A 17,612-nucleotide genomic window follows, 5' to 3' on the forward strand; every position below is an offset into this window, starting at 1 on the left:
TAATTAATAAAAATTAAATAAAATTTTGATTGATTCTATTAAAATTGAAAGAATTAAACAAAATTACCAAAAAGTTTTTTTTTTTTTTCAAACAATGATATTTTAGACCTAATAGATAAGATGTTGTGAATTTATTTACAAATAAAAATTTTAAATGATGACCTTATATTGTATAGTATTAGAAGTTGAAATCTAAACATTTTCTAAAATATTTTTAATTAAAAAAAAAGAGTAAGTGATAAAATTAAAAGCTTAACTTCTTGAGTTGTTTTATAAATTTAATAAAAAATTGAGTTATCTATAAAAAAAGTTCAGAATATCAGTTTGAGCTTTTAATATGCTGAAAAGACTGAAAATCATATAACTCTTTTTTGTTAAAGAATATTTGTTAATCATAATATATTTAATGACATAAAAAAATTGTCACGACCCAACCTATGGGCCGGACCGGCACTAGGACCTGGGCCAGTCTAAAGCTCCCGAGGCCCGTAGTAAGCCTAACTATTCATTAATCCAACTCTAAGGCCCATTTGGACCCAATATCAAGAAATCAAAGTGGACCTTTCAACGGAGAGTTTTTGGCTCACCCGACCTGTAAACAAAATATATCATCAATTGGGGAGCTCAGCTCACCCTCCACATACTCATCAGCATAAAAATAAATGGGAGCTCAGCTCCCTCATCCAATCCATCAAACAGGCATATCATTATATGTTTACAGGTCCAACATGATAATAATATTACAGACCAAAATCAAATAAATACTTATAACACATGCGGAAATTTTAGGAGTTAATAAAATTACACAAACATTGATAAACAACCTGCGAGGAAAGGAAGCAGGTTAACCTCAAAAATATCCTCCTGTGGCCTAGAAAAATATTGAACAGGAGTGAGCGTTTGACTCAGAGAGTAAAATATCAATTTTAACCATAATCTCTATAACTATCTAAAACTAATGCACCCTGTAGAGTGAAATGTAACATCAATAACATTTTCACATCATAATATCAAAAAGGTAATTTGGAGCACTCACACACCCAGTGATATCAATCATAATATATGGGAGCTGATCCCCTATACAACTCTCTTAAATCCAACCTGGTGCCAGCGAAGAACTCAAGCTGGACTTTCGCTTAATAAACCAAATCGAGGGTCCCAGCGAAGAACTCAAGCCGTGACTACCCCCCGAAGGATCGGGTCCCAGCGAAGATCTCAAACCGTGACTATCCGTCCTATCCATAGTCCACACCACATCACACGCACGCCAACGCACGCACACTACTCCAAATTACCACAGCAACATACATGGCACTTTCACAGTTATGAATGCAACATAAATCGTGCCTAAAGTTTATCTACATAGATATATGCATATAAGTGATGCATGGGCATACTTGAACATATAATAATAGTGAAATTACAATTAAAATTAATATTTTACTCACAGACTTGACAACATCGTGGCGGTGGGCGGAGGAAGAAGGCATCGCTCACTGACAATGACATTACAATTATTTAATACAAATGACTCAATACAATCAAGAAAAGACCAAATACGTCTTAAGTCGTACCGAAAACTCGGCAGAGTCTCCCCTATACCTAGGACTTACCCAACCTGCAAAATGGCTCAAAACACACTTCTATATTCACAATCCATATATCCACAACTCAATCACATCACACAGCCCCTCCTGGGCCCATCCAATCAGTCATCCATCACAATATGTAAAATTTCAATTTAGTCCTTATAATTGATCATTTTGCAAAACTACCCAAACAAGCTCTAAAAACTCTAAAACTTTGCCCATGATCCTTAGCAATATTACTAGGCTATTGCAAAAGAATCATAATTTTCTCGAGCTACCACGAATATTTTATGAATTTTTAATCCTATTTAAGCACTAGAAAATTACGAAAAAGCAAGGTTGGGTTTACCTTTGCCGATTCCGACTTGAGGAACGCTGGGACGTCTGACAATGGGGGGCTAGCCAAAACCTCGGTCCAATTCGGAGACTTTTCCGGTAACGGGTCTGTCTAGCCCGAAATTTGCAGACTCGGTCAACTGTCGAATTTCCGCGAATTGAGGATACCTACACGAAGCCCACAACACGGGGGTTAGTACATAAATTTTTCAAAATTTCCTAAGCTCATTTAATGCTCGGAAAAACACTGCGAAGTTCCATGGGACCCACCGAAAAACGGTGTCAGAAAAATTCAAAATTTATGTCACCGCGAAGCTCTCGACGAGTGGAGCGCTCTGGTACTCTCGGTTTTCTCGTGGGATTCACGGTTTGCGAGAAATCTAGCCCGAAAGTCAAAATGGGCTAAAACTTCCCGGGCAAAAATTGGACAAACCGCTCAATGGATTTCGGCGTTCTTGGTGTCTATGGAAAGCTCTCGACGAGTAGATGATTTTAGACACAAGACCCGGTCCAATTGGTGGCCGGATTTTGGCCGGAAAGTCGAAACGTCGCGCGCACGAGGGAGGGGAGTTCGCGCGCAATTTCCGGCCGGGGGAAGGAGGTGGGACGGCGCGCCGGTGAGCTGGGGTGGCGGGGGAGGTGGCTGGCCGGCGGGCTGGGGCGGGAGGAGAGAGAAAACGGGAGAAAGAGAGAAGGAGGAGGAGACGCGCGCGGGAGGAAGAAAAAGGGGAGGGAGCCGGTCCGATTCGACCGGTCCGATCCGGTCCGGTTCGATTCGGCCGGTTCGATTCGAAATACAAAATTTTAAATTTTTACTCTGCCTCGGGACCGAAAACGAGGTCCAAAAATTTCGAAAAAATTTCAGAAAACTCAGAAAAATTCGTAGACTCCAAATATATTTTTAGTTTTGCCACGTGGTCTTTAAATTAATTTTTAAAAATCATCAAAGTTTATATTTTCGAAAAATCGAACCCGATTTTTAAAATCCGAAAAATCTCAAATAATTTCTTAAAATTTAAATAAAATTAAAATACCAAAAATACTCATAAAATAATAAATTTAAAATTTTTGGGGTGTTACAAAAATTATAATCCAAACCCACTTTTTTTTTTTTTTAAGTTACATTGGACAGGAATATTTAATTTTTAATTGCAAATATTTTCTAGAAAATCAAAATAAAAAATATAAAATTAAATTCACCTATCCAAGTTCACCTAAAAAAATAAATTTTTTGGGAAGTTGCACCAAACTTCACAAAGGTTTCCTGGAATTTTTTTTAATAAAACAATCGTATTCATATGGAAATAATTTAATAATTTTTAAATTAAATATTTATACTAAAATATATATAAAATTAATATATATATATATAAATATAATGTATAAATATAAATATAAATATAAATATTTAATCTAACAGTTAATAAACTCATATGACTCTCTATAATCACTTTTTTTTCACTAAATTTTACTTTATTTGAATTTTAATTTAGGAAATTATTTCTGCGCAACCTCTAATTTTAATTTACAACTTAAATATTTTTCAAATATACTATCTTTAAATAATTGACTAAAGTATTATCTTTAAAATATAAAAAGAGAATAAAAAGAGATAAATACATTAAGAATAATAATAAATAAGAATAAAATTAAAAAAATTAATATTTTTTAAAAATAACAAATAAAAAAATTAAAATATCAGTCGGTGTGAAAAGATAAAAAAAAGATAATATATATATATATATATATATATATATATAATCTTTGTTAATCTTCCTTAGAAACATCAATCAACTAAAAAAGAATTAATTTAATGTCACGACCCAATCCATGGGTCGGACCGGCACTAGGACTTGGGCCAGCCTAAAATCCTCGAGGTCCGTAGTAAACCTAATTATTTCTCAACCCAACTCTAAGGCCCATTTGGGCCCAATTTTAAGAATTTAACCTGATAGAGTCCGGCCATAAATAGACTATTTAACGGGGAGTTTTTTTAACTCGCTCGACCTGTAAACACAATATATAATAAATTGGAGAGCTCAGCTCACACTCTACATAATTAAAATGTCATAACTCAAATTGGAGCTTAACTCCCTCATCCAATCCCATCATGCATACAGTTAATAATTTTATAGGTCCAATATGACTTTTATAATACAGGCCCAAAATAAAGATAAGTTCTTCTATCACATGCAGAGTCTAAAATTTAACTCAATTGTACAAAATACATTAAATACTATTAATAGACCTGCGAAGAAGAAGAGCGGGTTAGCCACAACAAATAATCCTCCTGTAGTCTAGAAAAATAGATGAATAAGAGTGAGCATTCAACTCAGAGAGTAAAATATCAATTTTAATCATAATCTCTATAACTATCTAAAACTAATATACCCTGTTAAGTGAAATGCAACATTGTCATAATTTTCATATCATAATATCAAAAAGGCAATTTGGAGCACTCACACACCTAACACTTTAAAACAATACATATATGAGAGTTGATCTCCTATACAGCTCTTTTAATCCAACCTCTGCCAGCGAGTGTCTCTCAAGCTGGACTTTCGCTTAATAAATCAAATGCGGGGTCCCAGCGAGTCTCTCAAGTCGTGTCCACCCGGAAGGACCGGGTCCCAGTGAGTGTCTCTTAAGCCGTGTCTACCCTTCCTGTCCATATCCAATACCATACCACACGCACGCCATGCACACACACAGCTCCAAATTACCAAAAACAACATCTATGGCACTTCAACAATTATGAATGTAATATAAAACGTGCCTAGTGTTTAACTACATAGATACATATTTATAAGTGATGCATTGGCATGCTTGAACATATAATAATATCAAAATTACAATTAAAATTAATATTTTATTCACATACTTAACCGAAGTCATTGTGGCGGCTGGGCAGAGGAGGAAGGCTGTCCCGGCTCACCTGACAATTTCATTGCAATTATTTAATATATTTGACTCAATACAAGTTTAGAAAAGACCAAAGACACCTTAAGTTGTGCTGAAAATCCGGTAGAGTTTTCCCTATACCTATGACCTACCCAACCTGTAAAATGGTTCAAATAACACTTCTAAACTCAACACATATTTCATCATCATTATATGGCCCCTCCTGGGCCCTCCAAACTAAGTAATAATCACAATATCAGACAACTCAATTATAAGACTTCAAAACTAATATTTTTCAAAAACTATCCAAACTTAGTTTAAAAATTCTATAAACCTGCCCCGCGATCCTTAACAATATTATAAAGCTATTGCAATAGGAATCGTAATTTTCTTATCATCCACGAATATTTTTATAAATTTTATTCTAACCTAGTACAATGCAGAATTTGAGTAATGTAGAGTTCGAGTTTACCTATACCAAATCTGACAACTATAACACGTCCAGAACGTTTAAAAATGGTGAGGTAGCCTACAATCTTGACTCGGTTCTGAAATGGTTCCAGCAGCTTATCTGCTCGGCCAAAAATTATAAATCCGGGCGACGATTAAATTTCCACGAAATAAAAGTACATACGCGAAGTCCGCAATACCAAGGTTAGAATAATATATATAATTATTTAAAAATTAGAAATGTTACATTTAAGAATTAAAAAATAATTAAATTTATAGAAAGTATCAAGTAGGTAGAGAGAAAGAAAGCTGTTTGAGTGATTTGAGAAAATAGTAACAAATAAGAAAGTATGATTGTGTTTTGAGTTTAATAATCAACATGGTAATTTGATGATTAATTTGGTGGAATTGTATTGTTCTACCTTAATTTTATTCTCCACGCCAATATATGACTATTGTATTTACTTAGAAATATAGTGAAAGTCGATAATAAATTGTTCAACAGTTCGTCTCATTAAGCGTCATTTCAGACTCGATAGTAAGTTCATTATTGTGAAATTAGATTACAATGAGAACGCCAACAGCGATCTTAAACCTTGAGTCCAAGGGGTTATATTCGTCATATTAAAAAATGCTTTGTTTTTTTTTTAACAGATTGAACTTGATATTATTATTAAACTGTTGGTATAAATATATTAGTTTCTTATGCAACCGCTTTGCATGTGCATCATGTAATTTTAACTATTAATTATTTTATTTTATAATTATATAAATATTAAATTATAAGTTATAGTGTATTATAATTTTCTAATTTAAGTTTACCTATTTTCATTTTATATAATAATAATAATAATAATAATAATAATTTTATATAGGATGAATTACCTTGAGAACCTTAAGATTTGTCATTATTCATTATTTAGCCCTTGTATATTAATAATTGCATTAAAATTTTTTTAATTTTTATTTTGTTTATTAGATAGTTTTTTTAATTTATCGAAAAAATTAAAAATTTTATTTGTTTTAATTCTTTAACTTTGCATTTTTTTTAATAAAAATTTATCTACATTAAATTTTCTGATTTACGTAGATTAAATATTAAGTGACACGGTCCATATTTATAAAAAGAAACTAATAACACTATATATTATATATAAATATTATAATATTTATTAATAATACTTTTAAACTCGTATTTTCATTTTTTATTATATAAAAGAAAAAAAATGTACTAATTATAGTTAATAAATTAGCCACATGTACATAATAACAAAGAAAAAGACATAAATTATCATTAATTAATTGAAGATATTGAAATTTAAGCTTTATAAAAAAATATTGCTTTTATTTGCTCAAAATTTTCATTATAAAACTTTGATTTTAGCTATCTTGTCTTGCACCTCATTATAATATTTTGATCAATTTGAAAAGGGTGATTAAAAAATATTAACATTTTCCTCTTTAAATGAATTCTGTTTCAATAAAAATAAATAAATAAATTGAACAATGCAAATCTAAGAATTGTGAATCATCATTTTAAAATTATTTAACTCAACATGTATAATATTTAATAGCTTTCTTAGTTTTATGTTGAATGAATTAATTAATGTATTAATACTAATCATAGAAAGAGTTAACAGGACTCCATTAATATATTAAATAGTATTAGAATTCTATTAGCTTCAGAATTTTATTATTAAAAGAATTAGAAGGTTATCTTAAAAATAAATCCTCATAATCTATTTCTAAATAGTATACATACTTACTAACAGGAATCATCAATTCATGAATTCATATTTATTATTATTATTGAATAAATGTTATATTATTTTAATTAATTTAGCTTATTATTAAGTTAATGTTTTTTTTTAGAAAATTTATAATAATGGGAATTCTATGTAAAATATTGTTTTATTACAAATTTTAATTTATTTTGAAATTTTTTTTATCTAATTACAAGTTTTTTGGCATTAAAATTTTAAGTATTTTGGTATTAGAATCTACGAAAAAAATTTTAAAATTCATCAAGATTTCATTATAACCTTAAAAGTCATAGGTTAATATAAAAAACTAAATAGAAATATCAAAAATCTAATTTTAACAATATTTTTATAATTGAGATTTATATACGTAATAAAAAAATATTAAGATGTACATAAGTTAAAGAAACTTGTTTGAATTAAAATTCTACATTATAATTATCATATAATTAATTTATATAATTTATTGACATTTATTTGACTTAAAATTCTATATTATAGATAAAATTTAATTTTAAAATAAAAGTTAAATTTATTTTCATTATGTTTTGTGAATTGTATAAATTTATAAAGATATTTCTATCCCTTCAAAAATTCACTGCCTCCTTTATACATTTATATATATTATAGATTAATTAAAATTTTTGAAATTAAGTTTAATATAATTAATTATAAAAATTTTAAAATAAATATATTCTTTTCCTCCCACCGTCAACAGAAGTAGGGCGAAGAATCCTTAAGTATTAATCAACCCATGAAGGTTTTTGACAGAGAGTCACGACACGACGGCGATAACATCTCTCAGACTCCGTCCTTTGACTCATCCTCCTCCACTAACATTAATTATTTATTAATAGTCATTTAATTATCCAAACTGGCTTCAAATCTATTATATATTTTATTTATATATTGCTAGATTAAGATTTATTAATCCTTAAAGCATGATATTTTTCGTTTTACCAGTTCTTGTCCATATCACATTTTAGCAAAATTGACATGTTTAACAGGCTCAATGAAGCAGATGACTCTGTCAGCACCTTTAAACATATTCTGATTGTAGGCCTTTAATGTTCAATTTATCTAATTTTGGTTTGATTTCTCATACCCACACGTTAAGCCTAAAGTGTGGACCGTCTATAAATTGTCCGTATCTTGACATATTAAATCCATATCGAACTCGGTGATAATTTTTTTTTTTATGAATTAAATTAAATTAAAAATATCAACTGTTAACCGCAAGTCTTAAATTTAAAAAGACAATAACCGCCGCACTTGGAAAATCTATTCTCATTGCAGTTTTGAGGAAAAAAATAAATAAAAAAGATGGCCCCTGCCAGCTTCAAGAGGATGGCAACTCTTTTAAGAATCGATCTTGAAAGGCCTCATCAATTCCATTAGAATCAAAATGGGGTTGAAGCATCTTTTAATTAAATCTCCATTATGCTGGACCCAAAAACCACCAGGAACAACACGTCTAAGAACAAAATTTTAGTGCAGTGCCCTTTAGGAAAGGGGTCAAAGCTACAACATGGAGATCAAAAATTCAAAGGGAAGCCAAACAAGCTTATAACACATTTTATTCACAATACTTGAATAAATTACAGGTTGACCAAAATTTCAGGCGACTATAGAACTTAAGTGCACCAAAATGGTAGGTGCAAGCAACGTAGAAAGTTCATTGATCTCAGTAACCTTGTGAGGTCCTTTCCAAAACAATATTGGTTGCAGAAACCTCATTCAACATGAGCTGATAGATGTACCTCCACAATTCACCAATATTTGCTGCATTCACAGTCTGTTAGAAGTGTCTCAAGTGCAAGGGGGGAAGTAGGCATGATTTCTGCTGCCAATCAATACGTGTGACTAGAGTGAGGCCAGGCCAGAAAGAAAATTGCAATGTATATAGGCAACTGCTAGTTCATATGACAACGTAGAAAAGCAACTTAGATGAAAAATGATCCAATCCTACCTAGTCTCAGGCCAGTTTTGTTATTAACAGAGTACTAAAACAAGTAGAACCAATAGTATATTTAAAAATACATGGCAAATAATGCATCAACTGAATCAGTACTCTACTTCATTCGTAGATAACATATAAACCAGTTTTCAGTGCTCACCTTATGAACTATAGATGCAAGCTGATCTTTTCAGACCATTTGAAAATATCGGAGTGAATTTGGTCTCCTCCCAAGTCCTCTCCTGTAGCTCCTGCTGCTACCCTTATAATGTCCTCTATTAGTGCGAAGTTCCCCAGTATATCAACATGAGCACCACTTTGGGTGCCTCGGCCCTCTAGAAGATTAGCTGGAGGGCATGATTATATTCCCTTATATAAGTACGAATGCCTGAAGGATTGAATCTTGTTTTGCCTCGCCAACCCTTTGCACACATAAAACCAGCACTCAAAACAGGAACTGTCTCGTCTCCATTAACGGAAAAAACTCCATCTTTTAGACAAGAGTTCTCAATTCCACCGGTTGCCGAGGTATCTATCTGAAATGGAATTGAGCATTCAGTAGTAGAAGCTAGCTTGTAAACATATGCTCTTTCAGTGGGTATTCCAACTCCATACATAGAATATATCTCCATCTCAGGAGCATTCGGTAATCTGTACAAACAATAAAGAAAATTAAGCAGTCCCCCCAATGAAAATTTGATCAAGTACAGGACCATCATAAAGAACAAGCTTATGATTTGACCAGTAATCGTCCTAAAGCAAAAATGAATTAAAATTATTCATTACTATAAAGCTTAAGATAACAGTTGCAAGAGAAGCTGGGGAAAAAAAGAACAACAAAATGATTATCAGCCCAAGTGGAACATATTTGGTATATAATTAAGTAATTTACAGATATGGGATTTACAAAATTCCAATTTGTATGTTTTTATTGTGATAATCTAGCTGTTCCAAGAGGAGTCAGGCACACAAGCAAACTAAAAGCACTTTGCCAATCATAGAATATAACATGAACTTGCTTTACAAACTTACGTGCAGAAAAATTAAATTAAGTTCATTTGTTATCAATTAAAAACTCTCATTAACAAAATATGGAAATTCTCACCTTGTTTCTAAGGGGTTCGACCAATATTTATAGTGTTCGTATTTAGGATCATCCAAATCATCTGCAATCCCATGTGAAAAATGAGCACCTTCACGTTTCATAAGCTTGGGAGCAACAAAATGAAGCAGATCCAAAACTGATCCAGCTGTGTATACTTTGTAGTTGACAACAGCTTTAATATGCCCGACATCCATTTCTTGGTACTCTGTCCAGATGTCACAGTTGTTTGCAGGGTTTTTAAAATTAATAGCATCCTGCAGATCAATGACATTAAAAACATAAAACATCAAACATCTCAGAAAACATGCAGCATAAGCAACTGATATATCTCAAGATGCAAATGAGCTAAGTTTTATCTATTATCATGAAAATAAAGCAGAACATTCAAAGGGGAAAAAAAACTTTGATATGAACTGATTAATAGAATAAGAACACCTGAGAATGCAATACACCAATAGATGAACAGTTGACTTCTCAAGTAATTGATTGTAAATTCTATTCTAGCATACTAAAAATGATTGATTATGCATGTTTAGATTTGATGCATGAGATTAGAAGCATGACACTTCCACCAAAAATATTTTCAAAATGTAGCCCTCAATGTCTAGAGGATATCAAAAGGCAGAACCATTGTGATCATCACCAAAGGAGCAAATGATATCATGGGGAATTGAGGAAAAGAGATAAATGAATATGTACTAGATGAACCGATAACCTTAATTTCATCAACTTTAAATCCATGTGTGTGTGTGTGTGTGTGCATGTGTGTGTGTGTGTGTGTGTGTGTTATACATTTTCATGTCCTTAACTGAACAGGAAGTATTACCCTGAAATCAATCCGCTCAATTTTGGAGGAATGAAGCTCAGCCACATCTTTCCCAAACGATATAATTCTCCCATAGTTCACACCTTCCGTGAAACTTGATGCCCCTTTCCCATTTGGAATTGCAGTGTGTGTACTATTGTTTTTTGGCTTCTTTGCGCCACAATTGTAGATTCCTTCAGGAGACCAATCAAGGCCACCCCAGATTGTATCTCCACCTTTTGGTATCATAGACATGGTTGAATCCCATGTACGAGTCATCCGCATTAAATGTTGCAGAGTTTGAAGACCAAAAACATCCTTATCCAAAAAACCCGGAGCGTAAGCCCTGTAAAATGATTAGCATTTCATCAAGACCAAAAATTAAGCAGCACAAATTAGTCAGAAGATTCATAGGAAAGATGAAGTCATGGCAACATAAAATTAAATTGTTATTAATCTTTTGATTTTAGTAATTAAAAGAAAACCTGGCTGCAGCAATATCCCTGGCTTCATTAGAGAAAATCCTGAGACTGCTTTTGGCACACCTAAAAGGGTCCACCAATATTCATCACTGCCTTTATATGCTTAGCACACCAATCTGTTCCACCCCCACCTCCCATTGGAGCAGGTGCCTCAACCCATTTCATGAAATGCAGAAAGTACAGAACACCCATTGAATGTGGAATAACAACCACCTTTCTCCCACCATTTGTAGCCACCATGAGTTCTATATTACTTTTATCCGGCTCAGAGTTTGTTCCCTTACATTATAATCTCAATTAGAAAGAAATTAGTAAACAAATTATGAATTCAATACATACCTAAGGAGAAGAAATATATAATACCACAAACAGTGCTGACATACAGTAATCAAAACTAAGACTTGGAAACTCTAGAAGAAAACATATGACTTAAAAGCAAATATATGGCTTAAAAAACCATACCTCAGTGTTCTGAAATGATATTCTCCAATCATATGCGGCCATATACATGGTTTTCTCATCATATCCAATGCGAGCCAAATTAGCAATTAAAACTGCCCAGACAAAATAACCAGGTGCAAAATAATCAGCTGCCACAAGTCCAGATACAGGCCTGACCCTAATGCCAGGAGGGTCCAGTCCAGTTTCATTGTCCAGTGACATATGCTCAACCCAGCATAACGGTCTGCATGAAAATAGGAGAAACATAAGGGAAAGAAACAAGCTTCAAATAGTCAATTCCACCACCATTAATGTGCAATCTCATAATCAAGATAATTTGGAAAATGGCGAAATTTTAGGAATTGAACCAATTAAATCTACTTGAAATGAACATTTCAAACAGGAATTAATTGGTTCACTTAATAAACATATAGGAACAAGGAACAACAGCAATCAAATCAGATAAGAGTGCCTTCCCTTCTCTAAATTATCAGGTTGAATCGATGAAAATTGCCAACGACCAAAATACATTAATCATGGAACTTTACAGGCCACAAACTGACTACATAATATATACTAAAGTTTGCCTTCAAAATATTCAAATAATGTGACTGATATTATCTATTATGAAATATCTGTTTCAGAGAAGCATTTAAGAACAAATAGATTTTTCAAAAATTCAACTGCCTGCAGGTCAAATCTACTAAGGAAACTAACTATTGGTCCTAAAAACAATCAACTATTTTGATTTAGTTGCATGTATTTTTTGCCACAAAATCTAGCTCAAGGTACCCTTGGAGTACTGAGAGACAGATGTCCTTAGATCTAGTGATATACAAGAAAGACAATAATTACACAACATAATACACTTGCATTACAGATTTAATGAACACGCTAGGAAGCTAAAGATTCCGGTCAATTGTTAATAACCACTCCAACTAAAAGAAAGAACACTAAAAAAAAATCATAATGACCCAAAACTTATTCAATTAGTGTCTCTCAATAGGCAAGACATGAACAGTAGAAATGGATCTTTTAAATACCAAAGAACTATGCTCTTTAAAGAACCATCATATACTAATATCATAGTGCAAAAGCTATGCTTGGTGGATTCCATGTAACACAGGTTGGAAGACACATGCCATGACCTATCATTAGAATTTCATGGCACCACTATCATATATCAAAATTTTGACAAGAGTTCACTGTTATGCAAAATCCAGAAAAAGCATATAGAAGTCAAAGCCTACATGACACCAATATTTGTTTAATTCTTTTAGATGCAAAAACTTAAGGCAAGGAGACTTTAAATCATACAGAGGTGGTGGAAAAACAGAGAAGCGAGGAGAAGGTTCTCTCTTTCTCTCTCTCTCTTTCTTTTGGGGGGGGGGGGGGGGGGTGGGGGGGGTGTTTGTTGTGGGGGGAAAATGGCATTAAGTTTTAAAATTAATTAAATTTATTTTTAAGTGTGAAACAAAAAATGTAACCACATACCAGCTAGTCAGAAAAATTGATACAAAATTAAACATTGACGTTAAACCCAATGATAATTACAAGCAGTTACACAAAAAATTTCTGTTAACAAAGAAGAAGATCAAAGCAGAGGTATCTAACTATAATTGTGCAAACATCACTTTACAATCACAGAAAAACAAGACAAAGTGTAGTTCTGCACACCCACGTGCACCAAATTATTAATCTACTAAAATTTGCCCTCAAACCACGTTGGTATAGAATGAGTCAGTTAGATTCTCTTTTCACACCAAATTTTTAATCAAATAAACTTTCCAGTCACATTTTTCCCATAGAATTAGATTGTAACTGCATGCCAACATGAAAATCACGCCTGAACATTTAACATATGTTTGGATTAGTCACTACTATATATTCTAGAGCATCTATCGGTTCAATACTTAACAAATTGGATTTCAAATCATGGACTTTCAAACAGGCTTCGTAACACTCCCAAAACTTCCAGATCGTCAACAGTAACAGCAGACAAGCTCATGTTGATTCTAATCTTATGGTCAGACATAATTACTCCCTATCCCGTCTGCTTACAGTAAACAGTAATAAAGCAGATGCACCCACCTAAAATTAATACATATTCAACTGGAAACTAGTATACTGGAACCAATAGTACAACCCATAGGTTTTACTATTCTAAAAAATCTATTACAAGTTACTTGTGAGGACTGAGGTGACCACCATTATCAAAATCAAACCCACTTTTGATTAATCCTTACCAACTAAGCAACCTCATACAACCACAGATCCCGTTAGGTATCATTTACTAATTGGATGGAAAAACACAAAAAAGGAACATGAACAAAAGAAAATATTCACATAATTGGATCTTTGAAGCCATAAATTGCATAAAATTAAGATCCGCAATTACAAATCGAGAAAAAAGAAAATTAAAGAAGTAAAATAGAAAAAGGTACCTTTGTACACTTCCCCAAATGTGCCACCCCAGAGTCGCTTTCTAAACAATCCGTCAGCACACTGGTGTCCCTCCCACAATTCCAGCCCGCCGGTAACAATTCCAGGCACGAAAACCACCGGATGCTTGGCTGTTAGCCCTTCCTTTTTCAATTTCACGCCAGGCGGGTCGGGCAACGGCCCCGTGATCGCCTCCGCTACGTACTGAGGGAAAGAGGCAGGCATTGCATTGTACAAGAAAAGCAAAAACCACCATATCAAACATATACAACCAATGAACCAGCAACAGCTGTCTACGCATGTCCATTTCTTTATCCTCCTCTCTCCTCCGTCTTGCTTTGGCTTTGGTTTCTCCTTTCCTCTATCCTTCTTATCATCCTCTCTGTCTTTCTCAACCTCAGAGAAATCCGAAGAATTCTGCACTTTCGACCTCCGCCTCAAAATCAACATCGGATTGAACAGATTAGAGCATCTCTATCTGCTACATGTTCATGCTCACGAATAGAAACTGAGCTCGTTCGGCTTCCAGCAGAGTAGAGTAGACAGTGACAGTCCAACCCTAAACCCAATTTCGTCCACACATGTTTATATGCTTAAATTAGGAATCCTTAGTTTGGAACCATGAAACGACGTCGACCGGAGAACGCAAAACCAGTCGGCGAGAGACGACGCGGAACTACGTTATTGGCTGTTGAAGTTGAGCTTTGGAGGCTGTCCTTGGTGTGTAGAATTTTATAAGTTTCAAGATTCCCTGGTGGCGTTGGGCCCCGCGTGACAAAAAATACACGTGGCGGACTAGAAAATTTCTAGGCTTCTTCCAGCTACTAGAGGATCTGGAAATTCCTGGTGTGCCGTTGAATCCAAGCGGTGATAGCACGGATATGATGTGATCCAACGGCGGAGAAGTATAGTGGGCGAGAAATTGTTTTGACGGTGGATGAGGATGAGCATCGATCTTGGTGGGGAACGAGGTTTATCGCGTGACCTGAGGAGGGAGGAGTATAAATAAATTACAAAACGCTGCGTATGGCATGACTTTCTAGCTTATTGGCATGACTCGTCTGCGTCGCTTATTACACGTTACTACCAACCTGTAGGTGTTCTTTCCCCCTGCATTTCAATTTTTATATCAAATTAAGAGGAAAAATTATTATTTAATTTTAACAATAATTAATTTTATATTTTAAAAATATATTATTTAATTTTTATATTTTATTTTTATTAAATTATTTAATTAATTTATAAAATTTTTTATTAATTAAAATTAGATAAATTATTGTTTAATTTTATTTTAATAAAACTAATTAATTAATTTTTATATTTTAAAAATATTACTATTTAATTTTTTATTAAAAAAATTAATTAATTCATATATTTCAAAAAAATATAATCACAAAAATAAAAATTTTGTTATATAAAAATTAAATCTAAATTTTTTTTAATTGTTCAAATATAATTTTGATTCAATTCTATGTGCATAATTTCTTTTATTGGGAATTAATTTTGATCAAATATTGTTTTCTAATACAGAAAAAACAAAATGACGCATAGGAAATTAAATGAAAATCTTGAACAATTGAAGAAAAATGTTAATTCACATTAGTCTTTACACAATAAAACTTATATTTTTTATTTAGTAATATTTTTTTAAAATATATATACCAATTAATTAAATACACTAAAATAGAAAAATTGAATATTAGTGCTTTCTAAAATATAAATATAAAATAATTAATTTTACTAAAATATATAGAATAAATAATAATTTAATTGAATTAAATTTCATTGATTAAAAAAATTAACAGATAAATTAAATAAACATGTTGATTTCAAAAAAAAAAAAAATATATATATATATATATACATAAAGAACCTTTTCACTTGAAGGCTCTGTTAATTTCTAACCCGAATAAGAACTAGGGATAATATCAAGTAAGGTTGTGATCGGGGATCGCTTCTCCATTCTCGCCTTTCAATATTTTAAGATTTAATTAAATCGAAATTAGTTTGATCAAAATTGGCCAAAATCATAACCGATTTCAAATCAAATCGAAACTATCTTTCTGTGATTTTGTAACACCTCAAAATTTTAAATTTTATTATTTTATGAGCATTTTTGATATTTTAATTTTATTTAAATTTTAGGAATTTTTTTGAGATTTTTTTTGGATTTTAAAATCGGGTTCGATTTTCCGAAAATATAAACTTTGATGATTTTTAAAAATTAATTTAAAAACCATATGGCAAAACTAAAAATATATTTGGAGTCTACGAATTTTTCTGAGTTTTCTGGAATTTTTTTCGGAATTTTTAGACCTCGTTTTCGATCTCGAGGCAGAGTAAAAATTTAAAATTTGTATCCTGAATCGAACCGGCCGAATCAAACCGGACCGGATCGGACCGATCGAATCAGACCGGCCTTTTTCTTTTTCTTCTTCCCTTCCCCGTGCGCGCCGACCTCTCTGCCTTCTCTCTCTCTTTTCTCTCTCCTCCCTCCTCCCCTTGCAGCGCCACCACCTCCCTGCCTCCCCAGCTAGCCGGCGCTGCCTCTCAACCGTCCCAGTCGATCGGCCACCGCCCCAAACGGCCGGAAAACGCGCGCGAACACCCTCCCTTGCGCGCGCGACTTTTCGACTTTCCCGGCCAAAATCCGGCCGATCCGACCACCAATCGGACCGGGTCTTGTGTCTAAAATCATCTACTCGGCGAGAGCTTTCCATAGACACCAAGAACGCCGAAATCCATCTAGCGGTTTGTCCAATTTTTGTCCGGGAAGTTTTAACCCATTTTGACTTTCGGGCTAGATTTCTCGCAAACCGTGAACCCCACGAGAAAACCGAGAGTACCAACGCGCTCCACTCGTCAAGAGCTTCGCGGCGACATAAATTTTGAATTTTTCCGATACCGTTTTTCGGTGAGTCCCACGGAACTTCGCCGTGTTTTTCCGAGCATTAAATGAGCTTAGAAAATTCTGAAAAATTTATGTACTAACCCCCGTGTTATGGGCTTCGTGTAGGTATCCTCAATTCGCGGAAATTCGATGCTTGTCAGTCGGTAAATTTCCGGCGAATGCACGTTCGAAAAGTCTCCGAATTGGATCGAGGTTTTGGCTACCCGACCATTGTCAAACGTCCCGAGCGTGTTCCCGAAGTCGGAATCGGCAAAGTTAAACCCGAACCTTGCTTTTTCGTAATTTTCTAGTGCTTGAATAGGATTAAAAATCCATAAAATATTCGTGGTAGCTTAGAAAATTATGATTCTTTTTGCAATAGCCTAGTAATATTGCTAAGGACATGGGCAAAATTTTTAGAATTTTTAGAGCTTGTTTGGGTAGTTTTTGCAAG

At 33.3% G+C, this 17,612-nt stretch overlaps 1 protein-coding gene and 1 pseudogene across 1 annotated transcript; both read right to left on the reverse strand.

Annotated features, from left to right (window-relative positions):
• Positions 1 to 8,571: 8,571 nt before the first annotated feature.
• Positions 8,572 to 12,108, reverse strand: LOC131177061 (phospholipid:diacylglycerol acyltransferase 1-like; annotated as a pseudogene).
• A 926-nt stretch (positions 12,109 to 13,034) lies between these two features.
• LOC131177064 (phospholipid:diacylglycerol acyltransferase 1-like) lies at positions 13,035 to 15,223 on the reverse strand. The gene is made up of 2 exons (XM_058142059.1): positions 14,271 to 15,223; positions 13,035 to 13,072 (listed from the first exon to the last, which is right to left on the reverse strand). Exons 1-2 carry the CDS (start codon positions 14,716 to 14,718, stop codon positions 13,035 to 13,037), a joined length of 486 nt encoding a protein of 161 aa, XP_057998042.1. The 5' UTR covers positions 14,719 to 15,223.
• Between the last annotated feature and the right edge of the window lie 2,389 nt (positions 15,224 to 17,612).

This window comes from Hevea brasiliensis, unplaced genomic scaffold, assembly GCF_030052815.1.
Source record: "Hevea brasiliensis isolate MT/VB/25A 57/8 unplaced genomic scaffold, ASM3005281v1 Scaf317, whole genome shotgun sequence".
NCBI lineage: Eukaryota > Viridiplantae > Streptophyta > Magnoliopsida > Malpighiales > Euphorbiaceae > Hevea > Hevea brasiliensis.

What these genes read in the sequence shown, in the direction of transcription:
- LOC131177064 (XM_058142059.1), bottom strand. Translation starts at nt 14,718, where the DNA reads ATGTTGATTTTGAGGCGGAGGTCGAAAGTGCAGAATTCTTCGGATTTC. An exon ending in ATTTGGGGAAGTGTACAAAG is followed by an intron (nt 13,073 to 14,270) that starts GTACCTTTTTCT and finishes GGTGTCATGTAG; the next exon opens with GCTTTGACTTCTATATGCTT.